The sequence below is a fragment of the Copidosoma floridanum genome, unplaced genomic scaffold (assembly GCF_036245765.1).
Source record: "Copidosoma floridanum isolate Cflo_tuat_1 unplaced genomic scaffold, Cflo_Japanese_pri ptg000030l, whole genome shotgun sequence".
In the NCBI taxonomy this organism is placed as follows: domain Eukaryota; kingdom Metazoa; phylum Arthropoda; class Insecta; order Hymenoptera; family Encyrtidae; genus Copidosoma; species Copidosoma floridanum.
In genome coordinates, this window is record NW_028321907.1 from 7001827 (window position 1) to 7017378 (window position 15552).

The 15552-nt window shown below is 34.0% G+C and overlaps 1 protein-coding gene across 8 annotated transcripts in view; it reads right to left on the bottom strand.

The window, feature by feature from the left end:
• Positions 1 to 15552, bottom strand: part of how (protein held out wings) — a 60431-nt gene that overhangs the window by 3007 nt on the left and 41872 nt on the right. The window contains exons 4-7 of one of the 8 annotated variants that reach the window (XM_023392482.2): positions 12867 to 13007; positions 10824 to 10923; positions 10003 to 10326; positions 3174 to 3403 (exon numbers count right to left, since the gene is read on the bottom strand). In XM_023392482.2, the coding sequence (XP_023248250.2) occupies positions 3330 to 3403; positions 10003 to 10326; positions 10824 to 10923; positions 12867 to 13007 (639 nt within the window). In that variant the 3' untranslated portion in view covers positions 3174 to 3329. Of the gene's footprint in view, positions 1 to 3173; positions 3404 to 3454; positions 10327 to 10823; positions 10927 to 12863; positions 13008 to 15552 lie in introns of those variants that run through there. The other 7 variants (XM_014363894.3, XM_089596759.1, XM_023392483.2 and 4 more) reach the window with 7 other exon arrangements.

Here is a 15552-nt window from a genome sequence, read left to right on the forward strand (position 1 = left end):
AACTGGTAATATTAATATATTTAATTATTGTACGATAGAGTGAGCATAAATTAAGAGAATTAGATGTATGAATAACTCGGCGCAGCTTGGGTGCACACCAGCCACCAGAAAACCTGATAATCGTATTACACATGGTGCCAGTACTTTTGGTTAAAAAGGGTTGTGTTCGCTTATTAATTACCATACATAAGTATATGTAGTTTTATTGACTAAGTAGAAGGATTAAATAAATATACTGATTAATAAATTGAAAAATATCCCCAGCAAGCGGATATCTCGAAAGAGGCTCATGAGTGAAATCGATCCATTGTATAAGAAAATTATGATTCCAGGCATGTCAGAAGCATCGTTATGTACTAGTATATTGCTGTTATTATTTTACAGAACATATATATTATTAAAACTGAAAGGTAGAATTTATAAAGCCACACGCGCGTATGTATGTATAAATATACACTCGTAAAATCTTCTAAAGTTAAGAGATAATAAAATTTAAACAAAAAATGATGAGTAGTACACACATGCGCGCAGATGGTTCCTTGAACTTGAAGTTTTCGCGAGCGAGCAAAAAAAAATGAATTAATAGTTAGTGTCAACTTGGCCATGTGGAGCATTTTTGTTAGTTTAGAATTAAAATAGAAAAATCATGGTGCTGCTGTGCGGATCTATGAAAATGGATGAAAATTACGTCTAATGATTAATGATGTCATCAGGTGGATTGATGTTTCTTTTATCAAACAATACTTGATAGCTGTATGCAAAATGCTGTAGAAATATTTTTTAAGGAGCAATCGTCAACTTTTAGTTATTGTTAGTAAATTAAGGAGAGTCCAATAACCCAATATTTTCCTTTCCAATACAATTTCGTTCAGTTCACACGTTTGTGGCTAATAGAAAAATATTCCTACATAACAATAATTAAAATTACATAATAGAAAAAAATAATTTTTACTGTTAAGCTGTTTGCAATCTAAAGTAAAAAAAAAAAAAATAATAAAAACAAACATGTAACTGGTGAATTATTTTAATGAGTTTTTTGTACAACTAAAGGTTTGTAATACAAGTGTCATGGTTTTGTGTAGTAGTCTAGAACGAAATCTTATTGGATTAGAAAATTAGGCGTGAATCTCTTATGAAATTCATTAATGTATTAATAAATTAATTATGCAAGTACAAAAGATGGTGAGACGGCATTTCGAGCAAAATTTAGCGCAAAAGCTTTGCATGTTCGACACGACAGTTTTCAATTGAAAAATCAAGCTAAAATCATTTTTCTTCTTTCTTAGGTAAAGTTTTTTTATTTTACGACGCGCTGCCACCCCTGTTTCTTTTACTTTTTTTTCCAAACGGATGTTAATAAGTAAATAAAATATTTGTTCATGATTTTTGTACTTTTTTTTCATATAAATAGTTTATTTCTCGTGTTTGATACGTGTATAATTGGTAGGCACATAAATTAATCTATATACAAATTAATTGTTTGAAAGTTCAACATCGACGTTCTTTTTCTTACATTTATAATCTCCATATATATATCTAATATATAACGTTTAAGTAAATATAATAATTATTTTATATATAAATAAAAAATAAAATAAGTGTTCCACAGGCACAAGTTGCCAAGAAAAAAAATATATGTATATTTTTCTTTATATATCGGGAGGTAGGTGTAACTGTAATGGACTATAAAGAGAGCCTTAAAAATATAACATTTGATTTTCCTCTTTTCTTTCAATAACAAAAATGCAATATTCATTCTCCTGTGAGAAGAGACTTACTAAGCTTTAAAAAAAAATCTATTGTTCTCAAGTGTATGCAATAATTGAACATAAGAATCATCTTGACAGATACTGACACATTAAGCACCAAATTCACCATAAGCGTCATTCTCTAATTCGGCATAAATTTCTATATTTTTCTATTAAAAATTTTGTTGTATACAAGTATTTTCATACTTAACCCTTTGCTCTTTCAGATAAATTCAAAAAAGTACGTTGACGATATGTTGCCCCTGACTCACCTTCATAGTTTGACTAAACTGTTGAATTGTATTTTGATCCATATTTTCGGATTAAAACGTCAATTTTATTATTTTTATTACTGTTAACCTAGAACGTTTTTTGTAAAAGAATGTTTTTTATTATGAAGTGTGACACAATAGAAACAATAAATATATAAGTAATGGTGAGGTGCGCACCCAATCAAGACGCACATGTTTTTTAAATCCTGTTGAATATATTAATAAATATCCTAAATAATTAAATGAAGTGCTATAAAATTTACAATTTATACTTTCATTTAACCTGAAAAACGTTTTAAGCATATTATATTTAATTAAGGGGCGAACATGATGGTAAAGTATTAAATGATTTTAACCGTAAAGTTTCGTTGAAGAAAAGTAAAAGTTTATGTGATGGTGGAAAATATTTTAAAAACTTGGATCAGTAAAAAATCATCAGATCACTGTGATCGATGCGGCGTCAGGTACACTGAATTACGACTGACGCACGACATTCCCGTAAATTTAAGACATAACAATTACATTAAAAAAATTTCTCTCAACTTGGAATAATATTATTCAGTATTTATACACTGATAAGATTTAGTTTGTTTTTTTTTAATGTAAAGTAAACCCTGAAGGTAATTCCAAAAGATACACCAGTTGTATAAAAAATTCTTTTACAACGCAACGTTTATGGACTAGTGGTTTTTCAGTTCTTTCATAATAAAAATTGAGAATGGCGTACGTTTCGTAATGTAAACAAAATAAAAACAAAAAAATATCGGCAAGTCAATATCTATGTACGTATGGTAATGTATACATAAACGCAACTTGTGTACACGTAAGAACATTTATGTAACGTATATGAGAGGCTTTCTAAAAATAAAATTTAAAAAAACTTTCAAGTAAAAACATTCTAATACAAATAAAAATAAAACTTACTCGTGAAATTTAATAATTTCCTCAAGTTAAAATGTACGAAAATTTGCATGCAATTTTTCGGAAGTTCAAATTTTGACTGTATCTCAGTCCAACCTCAAATCAATCTCAGACTAAAAAAGTCATGCAAAAACTCGCTTTGTGAAAAGTGTGTATGTGTGTGAGTGTGTAATAATGGATAAAAATACTACAAACTAAGAAAATAAGTAAAATTTTAAATGAAAAAACTAACCTTGGCTTATAAAAAAGCCGTGGGCGATCATTTGTCTTTTTTTGGTAATTTTTTCTTTTTTGTTTTTTTTTTTGTTTTTTTTTTTTTTTTTTTTTTTTTTTTTTTTTTATAAATGAAGGGAGTGGGTCGTTATCGTAGTGAGAATTAGTGGTGTGCTCACGACAGAGCACCCGCCCTCTGATAAGGGTGCTCTCGTATTTGGCCTAGGTGCCTGCGCTGCTTTGCCGTACCTGTTTCAATTATGGGATAAACAAAAACATGTATAATTTATAAAAACCACATTAAAATATAATATTCTATTAATGAATTGTTTCGAATTTTGTTTTTCGCCCTTTCTTCTCGAATCTTTACGTTTGCAGTAGGGGTAGAGGCATGCTTTGACCTATGGGAGTAGCATCAAAACAATGATACTTTTTATGGCGTTCGGTTCACAATATATCTTGTACTCTTTGAAACTATGTTTCTTTTATCGTTGTAACAATAAATATGTATATTTTTACTTTCTCATTAAAGTTTGACGCTTACTGAGAAGGTGAATCAATTGAACTGCTCTCTTTTTTTGTCTCTTCTTTAAAAGTAAGATTCAATTGATCTCTTTGCTGACTATTGTACAGAATATAGAATTTCTGAACAATGATAAAAAAAAAAATAATAATAATAAATACACAAGAGAGCTAAATTCGCTTATAGCTTGACTTACTGAAAATATTAGGTAAACATACAAAAATAAAATATGGCGTTTGACGACTTAAATGCTAGAATACTTAAGAGATACAAATTCGCAATCGTGATGGTTTTTCTCACTTAAAAATTAAGTATTTCACAAACTAAGTGTAATATTTTTATAATAAGTAGTTCACATGTACTTTGAGTGATTCATTTGTTATATGACTGCACTTTGATTCTACGACTATTTGTAAATGAAAAAATTCAAAAATAAAATGACTTACATTTGCAGTAAATCATTTGAAGCTGAATCGTATAGTGTTTGTGTGTTTTTTGTGTAGAAGATGCGTGTATTTAAAAGAAAATTTACTTTCATAAAATCTCTAACAATGTACCCCTATATAAAACTATGTATCAATAAAAGTGTCGGAATATAAACTTTGAAATGATAATTTATCGAGTAAAAGTCGCGATTACGCAGCTATGCATGTCTACTCGAAATATGTCACGTCGATTAGAATAAAACTCAATGTCTCCGTTCGCGCAAAAAATTGTGCACGTAGAGACAACTAACATTTATTTTGTGCAAAAGAAAAACAAAAAGAAAATAAAAATTAAGCAATCGTAGCAAAAAAAATCAATAATAATAGTATAAATAAGTCGTTATCTTTATAACTCATTGCCGATAAGCATGGCTCCAGTCGTAAAGATTATTTTTTTATTTTTTTTTTTACAAATTACAAGTCAAATATATAAGAGTATTTCAATGAGTATAATTTTTTAATACGTCCACTTGAGGTATTTTCAATTTTGCCACGAGAGCATAAATCTGTATAAAAGTATACAGGGCAAGTAAACGAACTAGAACCACCAGTCGGTCCGTGAAGCGATTTATTAAAATAAAAGTTTGGTCCCTGGGGTATGTACATACACGTGCGTGGCATCTCACTAAAACCGTGCCTTTCTTCTCATCTTGCTTTTTATTTTCATTTCCTCCAAGAAAATTTCTTTTTTTAAATCTCTCTCGTTTAAGTCTTTTGTTTTCATTTGCCATTTTTTCGCTCGCACTCGCAAACACGGCATAAAACAACTCCTACGCAGTTGAACATTTTTTTTCGTAACCTACCTAATCACCAGCCATTTGTATCTAAAATTTAATATAATTTGTTGCGTGATGGTTTTTTTATTTTAATTTTTTAGTTTCGTTTTGTTATTCTGTGTTGAAAAACACTTTTTACACGCAAGAGGTTTGAAAAAATTTGATTATATTCGCAACGAGTTATACTGCAAGCGAGTATATAGGTTTTATTTGTTTATTTATGCAAAAGCGAACAATTTTGTGAACACGATTTTAGTTTATCTCTTTGCGATAATTTTTTAGAGAATGTTAAGACAATCCAAAATTTCTAATAAGGTAAAATATGTTTTTTTAATACAGAAAAATAATTATATAGGATTAAACAGTCGGACCGATGAATAAGTTAGTAGTTGTTTTAGTCGCGTATTACTGTTGCTTATTTTTTAACCCAAGGGATTCTTATGTATTAAGTTTAATGTGTACAACAACATGGAACTTCTAGTGGTAATTGCTGAACATTTCATCGATTTCATTGTTATCCGTTACTTGGAAATATTATTACTTGATCAATAAGATGGACTATCTAAACTTTTAACTAATTTGAAATTAATTTCATAATAAAGCATAAAATATAATAAGTAGGTTTAAGAAGTTAATTAAATTAGGGAACTCACAAAATACATTTTTAAAAACCACCACCAAGTGCAAATAAAAGTACGATTTACGAACAAAAAAAAAGATAATATAACGTAAGCGTAAAGAAATCAAACGTTTCTTTTAAAATATTGTAGTTTTACAATTTTCGAGAATATAATCATAAAATTGAGCTTTGCTCAACAGCTTGGCAATAAAATATGGGAACAATAGTTCCATAAAAGTCTGACGAGAAAAATATATGTATACTTAATTTTGCTACATTATAAATATGCTTATATTCTTTTCTGCGCGATTTAATCTAACTATACTATTATAAATATTTATACGTGAATACACGTGTATAATAATTCTTTTAAATAATATCTGTGTGTATATATATATTTATATGTATGTACACGCACACAATAATAATGAATGGCCTTCGATTATTGCGTTGAATGATGCACGACACATTCGTTCCGCCCTGAAAAGTCGACGACAATAGTACATCGAATGTACACAAAACCATGCGCCGTTGCTTGATTGAGAAATTCTTTTGATTCATTAAATAAAAAATTGTTCAGTAAAAAACAAACAAATAAAATTACTTAATGTGTACGTGGCTTAACTTGAACGTGTTGAAAAATGTGGGCATTCACGGTAATTCACGATCGCGCGGAGATTTTTCTCCAGCACAAGAGACCGAAGTCTCCGTGGGTAGGCGCGTATTTTTAGATGCCTTAACGGTAAATTTGTAAAAAAAATAAAAACGGAGGACTGCCTTACATGCGCGAAGAATCTTTCAGTCGTTGCTTTTCGGGGCGAAAACGGAGGCGAGTGAAAATTCGTCATCGCGCGGGTAACTGGATATTTTATTTCTGCGTCGTTATGGTACTATGTTGTATAGGATCGGTTATATTTATGACCGAGAAGAAAAAAAACAAAATGAAACGATACCATTTTTTTTTTTTTTTTTTTTTTTTTTCTTACACATCGAAATATCAGGCACCATTGCTGTACTTTCAAACCCTCGCGCCTCTACCGGTGTATGCAACGAATAAAATTTGGTAAAAAAAATTAAAAAAGAGCGTTCTACATTGCATGATTTAAAAATCTTTTAAAAAATAAAAATCGTTGGGCAGGAATTCAAATTTTTTTTTCCTCGTACTTCAAAGCACATCAAAGTGTCTCTATAACTCTTTAACGAGCGACTCTAGTGGGGTTCCTCTCGGCGCGTTTCTATATTTAAAACCCGACCCAACTTTTCTTGCGTCTGACTAACAAAGTTCTAAAAACTGCGTGGCGCGCTGTTGCCGCTAGTTGACGGATGATTTTTTTCGTTAACGCGTAAATATATATGTGTCTATCAATAGGTACTTTTATTTATAAAATACGCATATTTAAGTATGTATATATTTATTTATGTATACTTTTAAGATCTGGAGAATTTGAGATTAGATTTATGGACGAAGTTGAGTTTGCATTTTTTAAATATAAAAAAAAAATTAATAACGAATACTGTTGAATAAGTTATCGCCGATCTTCGTTTATTTAAATCGTACGCGTAGACAGTTTTAGATGATGCCTGTCTCTTATTTTAAACACTTTTTGTCGAGTATTATTTTTATTTCTTTCATTGTACCGCGATATTCAGTAGATTATTATTGCACGTTGTTGTTTTTTCTTTTAACTTAATGTAGATTATAATTTTTTTTTCTTTTTCTTTTTTTTTTTTTTATACTATACTATACGTATACTAACGATAAAAAATAACAAATTAGCTATTTTTTCGGAAAATAATCTCTTTAATCGGTAATCGATGATTTATATCCTTGTATCCTGAGTACAAAGTATACTACTATATAATTGTATAGTTCGTAATAATAAATAAATAAATAAATATTTCGGCCTTGGATATAAAATCAATTTTTATCTATCTCCGCACGTATAGACATATACGGAAATTCTCTAATAGAAGTCTTCGTTCCTTTGAAGGAAAAATAAAATTTATTTAAACTAGATTTAAAAATCGATGGCCGCTCTCGCTTGATGACACGTTACGTTATTCTAAAATCGATTACCGATCGATGTATTAAATAAGTCCTATAAGAAATTCTCTTTTCTTTAAATGAAACAATAAAAATATCAAAAAAAATTTTTTATAGACTAGCACATCTACTTATCATTAAAATAAAATAATTGCAGCAACGTTTTAAAAATTATAGAAAATTTGTAAAAAATGAGAAAAAAAATTTTTTTCAACATTTTAGCCATACAAACTGTAGCTGAATTCCCCTAAGTTTAAAAGTAATCCGCCCCGATTTTTTTTTTCTCTAGTGATATAAGTAATTGATCATAAGTTTATTATTTTTTTTTAATTTTTATAATTTAACTTGTCGATAAAAATCTTAAAAATCTCAAACCACATTACCAAAGTCAAGATAACTTTCAAATCAGCGAGAAAAAGTAAAAGACGGAGCTAAATTATCAACTTTTTTGTCTCCCCCGCTCGTGTCTGTGTACAATGTGTGTATGCGTGTACTACGTAGAATGCAACGCTAAAATTCAGAACTGACGAACAACGACTAGTAATTGACTTATTGAGCTATTCTTACGTACTCCTGAACTAACTTTTTTTTTTTTTTTTTTTCCTTCTTACTCTCTTTAACTGAGCCATGAGCTTGAACCTGTGCTCACAACTCTGCAACTCTCAATGATATGGAGTCGAGCGTTCAAAATTCACTTTTAATTGCCCGATCATCTCACCTCCTCCCGTTTTCTAGCCGCACGTCTTCTTAACATCTATCAACTAAATAGACTATGCTTAGTGATTCTTGCTATACGTGCAAACGTTTACATGCTAAATCACTCAGCGTGAAAATTTAATCGATCGTTCATTTACAAAAAAAAAAAAACAATGCAAATGGTAATAATTTTTTCTTTGTATACAGCTGTAAGTTGTTGTATACATATAGATATATTTTCATATGTGCCTACCGTCAACAAAAATGAACGATCGGTGAAATTTTTCGTGTAGAGTCTGGCTCTGAACGAACAGCGAGAAAATCAAAGCTGCTGTATGAAAAAACTACGAGCCTTTTGGCGATTTTCTTTCTACATGTTCGTTAGAGTATATGTACCACTTGTATCGCAAAATTATATTTATACAAAATATAATGTTGATTAAATTATGGATGCGGTACAATTTGCTTCAATCCACACAAGTGAACACATTTTACGACTTTTTTTTTCTTTTTCTTTCTTTTTTCATATTTTTTTTTTTTTTTTTTTTTTTTTTACGTATCGAGTCTCACATGTGTTGTTTGAAACTCATGCGTTTGCAAAACTTTCAAAGTTGAATTTTTGTAAAATTACTGTTGCAGCTCCGACTCACTGTCGATCATTTGAAACGACGGATCTTCGCACGAGTAAACAGAGTAGAAAAAGAAAAATATAAAAGAGAATTTTAATGATATAAAAGTGAGGTGTACAAAAGTGTAGACTCTCTGAAATGCCAAACGCGAATATCCACTTGATTGGATTCCCATCGTTACATCATTATACACAGGACATACCGGACACAAACTTAAATTGTACTTTTTTTTTTCTTGGTCGTGACTTTTCTTATTTCCCCATATCAAAGTCCAGAGAGTCGCTACCTTTGTACAGCTGATGATACGTCGATCATCCGAATAAAAGAGACCATCACGTACGAGGACGCATACAGTTCGAGCCTTTTTTTTTCTCGTGCAAAATTCATCGGTATTAGCTGCCACTCGTCTGAAAAATAAAAAATGAAGTAGTAATAATCTACCAATTGAGTATAAATGAGCAACAAAAGGACTCGTACTGTATTCGATCCTCATCTCTTGTATATATATATACACCTCGTATCATATACGTCGTACAACATTACATATATGTTACATCGTAATATTACACCCGCAACGTACACTGGCGTACAATACAATAGTAATAATAATAAATGTACGTAGGTATAAATAAGGACGAGAATTACAAACAACAATAACAACAACTGCAACGCTTGTACGTGTACATCAGTATGTATATGCACGATGTGGGGGAAAAAAGGGTTTCGCAGGGGCCAGCAGATATTCGACGTCATCTCGCCGAGACAAAAATATAAGAGACGCCGTCTGCGAAAAGTAGCGTGTAAACAAAGAAAGAGAAAAAAAAAATAAATAAACGAAATAAGTGAAAGAAAAAGAAAAAAAAAAAAAAAAGAAGAAGAAAATAATAATAATAAAGAAAGAACCACGATTTTCCGCGGTAGTAGTAATAGTATATAATTATGTATAATGTAAGAATATAAGCATGAGTAATATAATTGTAAGAAGGAGAAGAAGAAGAAAAATAGTAATAGTAGTAATAATCATGTAAATATAATGCGCTCGTGCTTTGGCTGGTTTCAGCGAGCGAACAACCCACCAGAATGATCGGCCGTGGCGTACTCGGTGGCGAGTAGCGGCGAACTGGCCAGAGCCGCGTAGTTGGCGTAATCGGCGTAAGGGGCGTAGATGAGGCCGTGCGGGTCACCGGCCGAGAGGAGAGCGGAGCCCGGCGGTGCGGACCCGTTGAGGATGGAGGCCGCAGTCGTGGGTACGGATATCCTCGGGGAGAGTATGAGGGGGGCGCCGAGGGGCGCCGAGGTGGTCCTCATCTGCGTGCCAAGGCCGGGTAGTAGGCGTTGCGTCTCGGCCGAGGCGGCGACGACGCGCCTCCATTCCTCGTCGGCGGCTGCAAGGTCGAAAGCTAGGATCAAACGTATTGTCGGGCTCTAGTAGTGGGCTCGTCGGGAACGCGATGGAATTTTTTTTTTTTTTTCCTTACAAAGCTCGTGGACGTGTTTTTTTTTTCATCATCATTTATATCAACGTCTCCGAGCTTTGACCGTTTGTGTCTTGCTTTTCCCTATTTTTTTTTTTCTTCTAATTTTAATACTTTTTACAACAGTTACATCAATGATGTTATAGTTTTTTTAGTACAATGCGTATTTTTCCATCTTCCTTCATGTATTACACGCTAATGACGGTTAGTCCATGTGATATCAAAACAGTCCTCTGTTTTAAACAACACACGATATCGTATATATCAAATGTACAATTAATTTATCATGTGCGAGAAATGATGATCAAGTTAAACCGAAAGGAAGAATGAGAGGGAAAAAAAAAAAATAAATTAATAAAATTAGTGAAAGTTAGACACAAACTGAAAAGCAGAAATGAATGTCGCGGGTGGGACGATTGTACCTGTGGCAGCGGCTATTTTGGTGTTGGAGTCTCTGTAGGTACCGTTGATTATGGCAAGCTCCATGAGCTGCCGTTTCTTCAGCTCGTCCTCCCCATCGGCCTGCTAACGATCGATATTAACGTTAGTATGCTGACTAAACGTACGCTTGGAATTGTTTATTTATATTTTTTTTTTTGTTTTTTTTTTTCCGGAGATGGGATGAGGTGGGATACGGGAAATCTTAAATATGTAGGCCAACCGTGGAAATAGTCGGAAAAACCATAATACCGACTGGAGGCGTGAACAAGGGATCGTGTGTTTTTGTGATGAAACGGGATGGGCGCTAATATTAGGTCTCCATAGTTTTTCCCAACGAGTTTGAAAACATTTGTTTTTCTCGATCCACGCATGTATACATATACATCATATATTTAGACCAAACCAAACAACGCGCGCAGTCAAAAATATGTTGAAAATGAAGTTAAACTTTTGCAATCGCGACAAAGTCCATGTACATATTATATATTTATTAAAAAAAAGAGAGAGCAAGAGAACGGAAGACTCTTCTCGTGACTTTGTTTCAACATCACGTTAGAGCGATTACGACCGGATGCAAATCAATTATTCTCGTTGTAAATTCAAATGAAATAACATTAACCTTTCACCGAATAGCCATTATACGTGTGTATCGTTACAAAAAAAAAAAAAAAAAAAAAAAAAACCAATCTCATCTACGAAGCATACACTTATACTTAATAAACGCGTATACGTGTACATTATAAACATCGTAAATCGCGGTGTGGACACTTGGTCATATATATATATATATATGTTACAAGAGCGGGCGCGCCCTTAATAGTCGCAAAATCGCCCAGCGTGCAATCTATATGCCTACATATCGCGAAATAACCATGGGCAGTGCACTTATAACAGTATATAATATACATATATACGTAATAGATCACGCGTGGGAGTAGTGGTCGGGGCCGCTTTTAACTCTCGCGTTCTCATTTCCTATATTCAAGTCATCATGCCTTTATAGCTATTTCACGTGTGTGCGTTATTGCGCGCCACTGCACTATTAATATGTATATAATATACGTATAGGTGGTGCATGCCTTGGCGTGGAAATACACGCAAAACCCTATACCCCCCTCGCGCCTCTTTTTCGTCTTCTTCCTTCTCCTGTACCTATACACACACACACACACTCGTGTTTCTCTTTTGGTACGAATTTCCCGACCTGGTTTTCAGTTCTGGATCTTGCGAAATGGCTCGGTATTAATAATAACAATAATAACAGCCGTGATATCTCGGGAGGGGGAAGGGAAATGGGGAAAATGACGCCGCTGCGTGAAGCATAAAGTGTGATTGATGACAGGTGCGGCACGTACGGTTTTATGGGCCAAGTGCCGAGTCGGGAAGATTGCGTTTTTTTTTTTTTTTTTTTTTTTTTTTTATATCTGTCAACGTGTACAGCCACTGTGTCGGAAAAGTGCGGAAAATCCAGAGCGAATGTACCCATAACCGATCTTGCGTATAAGAGAAACAAAAAAAATCTTTTCCCTTATAGACCTGACTCAAGGCCACACATATAGCGTATTTATTTTTCTCTCTTTTGTGAATTTTAATTAATTTTTTCGCACAGAACCCGAACTCGATTGTTAATTCAACTCTCCCACCGTATGTTTCCACCGTGAGCCGCTTTTTTTTTTTTTTTTTTTTTTTTTTTTCTTAATGTCTTCCTATCATTAAACACCCACGCGAGTGCTACCCACGCGCGCTTGTGTTGCGCGAATGAGCGCAACTAATGACATTATATGAATGTCCTTCGAAGTGTCAAGTTTTCCCAATAGAGCCGCCTCGGCGTCCTTTCGCTATAATTTATATCGACGTATACGAGTGTCGGGGGGGGGGAGTGTGATAGGGAGGAGATTAATTGTAAATAAAAAGCGAGCGTCGTGGCACGAGTCCGAGATTTTTTTTTTTTTTGAAACGCGTGATTGGAAGGGCGGAGGATGTGGTGGGTTGGGGCGGGAGAGCAATCGGAAGTTTCTCACCACGGGCACGAGGAGTTTCTTAACTTCCTCGACGGCGCGGGCGAGTTTCATCTGGGCCCGATTTTCCGTGTCCTCGACCGTCAGCAGCACGTGCAGCTCGTCCGTCAGATGGTCCCAGTTGGGCTTGCCTCGGTTCTGCTCCTCCTGTGGAAAGAACAAAACAACGGGAAAAGGGAAAGCAGAGATGACGATTAGTTTTTTTTTCCAACATCAGTTGAATGTCGTTGTTTTCGTGGTGTTTTACTGATTTTGGGATGTACAAGAACCAATGGACATTATATAAATTACAAGTGCAAGTTGACTATGATTTCGGGGGATTGGGTATACAATCGACAGGAATTTTCTCTACTGACATCAAGTCTTTTTTTTTTTTTTTTTTTTTTTTTTTTTTTTTTTTTTTTCACGCGATGGTAAAATCACATTGTAGTAATGGTAATCGTAATGAATAACATCATTTACGGACAAAAAAAATTTACTCAAATGATAATAATGACAACATTAGACGTAAAGTGAGAAAAAAAAAGATTATTGGTCTATAGAGTAAATTTCTGATTAACGAGTAGCACAGGGATAAAACATAAAACTTGTAATTGTTTGACATTAAAACGATAAAGTGTATAGAGTGTACGTAGGAAGTAGACTAAAAATAAAGTCAAAGCGAATGAACGCAATAAGTGTAATCAAGAGACAAAACACACGGATCACGTGAACAACACCCGACCAATTTTTCATGACGACTGTACGATGAAAAATCGGTTGGGAGAAAACTTGCCATGGTATATAACTAGAGTACGTGCACTTTTTTGAGAATCGAACAAATTTATTTGCTCCAACGACTGTATGCATGGATACGTAAACGATTGTCAAACACAACAACCACAGGTAAAATAGCTACAACTAACTTACATGCTATGAGACGTAAATTAATTAACAAAATAATACATGTCTCTATACTGATACGCTACACTTATAATAGATAATACATAAAAAAGCTAAACGAGTGAAACGAACTAAAAATAACGAGCGAAAGAAAAATAAATCTTGTTCATATATGCACAAAATGTGACGGTGTGGCGTTTAGGTACGTTTACAATATAAAGAAATCGCACAAATATCCGCAGCGGCAGTAACAGCGCGGGTGTGCGTGTTATACTTACGTCCGTGGCTTTCGTGAGGGAGCGCCGAGTGCAGCTTGAAAACACACAGAGAGAAAGGGAGAGAGAATCGAGAGAAAAGTTAAGTATTGTCAACGAAAGAAACAAGAAAGAAATAAAATAAAATAATGCGAGATGTGCAACAGCCTCGATGTTTTCAACACAAAACAATCGCTGTGTATTTTTTTTTAATTTACCACTCTCTGGTCTCTGCATGTTGTGCGACGAAGAAACATCTAAAACTGATTGTACCTATGTATACGAAAACAGATATGAGGGTATTTATAACGCGAAGCAATTTTCGTGTTACCTCGAGTTTGTTTAATCAAATAAAATACATTCATACCTATACTCGCGCTTTTCGGAGCGTCATCAGTTTCTCGCGACGCCGCTTCCGCGCTTCTCGAGCTCTCTTGCCAACTATATATTATACACGGGCTGGTAAACCTAGGTATATACATGGGACCCGAGAAAACTATCGGGGCACATGCACGTGCACGCACATCGCCAACACAATTGGGAAAAATCTCGTGCCCTACCTATACATAATATATATACTCGTGCGCAATGTACATCTCGGATATTCCAAGTGCGGCTAGTTTCTCGAAAGTAATGGGAAAATTATGTGGCTCGTTTATGTATTTTCAGTGGAGGCGACCGCAAGGAATATTGGGATATATCCAACGGCGATGTTTATTTTGGAAAGCAAGAGCGACGCGGTGGCCACAAAAATTATATTATCCCCAAACTGGTTTCAACTGTATAAACGCACATTCGTACGTATATCTAACGGAAGTTGCAACATCGGCTGAATTTAACGCGCATCTCTATAAGAAAAAGACTAGTTGAAAAAAAAAATCAAATCAAATTATTTACCGATGAGAGGTGAAAAAAAAAAAAAAAAAAAAAAAAAAAAATTAACCATCATACAACGCTACATGTTCGTGTATACGTTAACTTTAGTCATTAATTCTTAAAAACGAATGAAAGAAATATGAATTCATCCAAAATATATATATTGTGTGAAAACGCACACGTGCGTTCAATCAAAGCCCAGATTCGTAGAAAACCTCATCCCCGCGAACAAAAGTTATAGTCTCACTAGAGTACATATTGTACGCGAGCGCCAATAATCACCCCCATGCCTATATATGCGTGCACAAATTATTCTAAAGTATATATAATATACGGGCGGCGCTAAGTGAGGCGTCAATTCTCGATCCATCACGTGCAATGCGGAGCTCTCGTCGGCGTGCGTGTGTCTTTGGTACAGTAGATACATAAATATACACGTATGTTATAATGTTTGAACGTGTATGTGCGTAGTCGTAGAAGCTGCTGGTGCCGTTATTATGACGCATGGCCGACGAGTGCTCGCCAAACAATTTTTTTTCATTTGGTAATACGCACCAAGTGATGATGATGAGTATATGGGCAAAACGAATGGGGGCGATGACGACGACTCCCAATATGTTCATGTGATTGGACGCGTGAGAATATACTTTAGTTTTGTTCATTTTCGAGAAAGGGAAAAA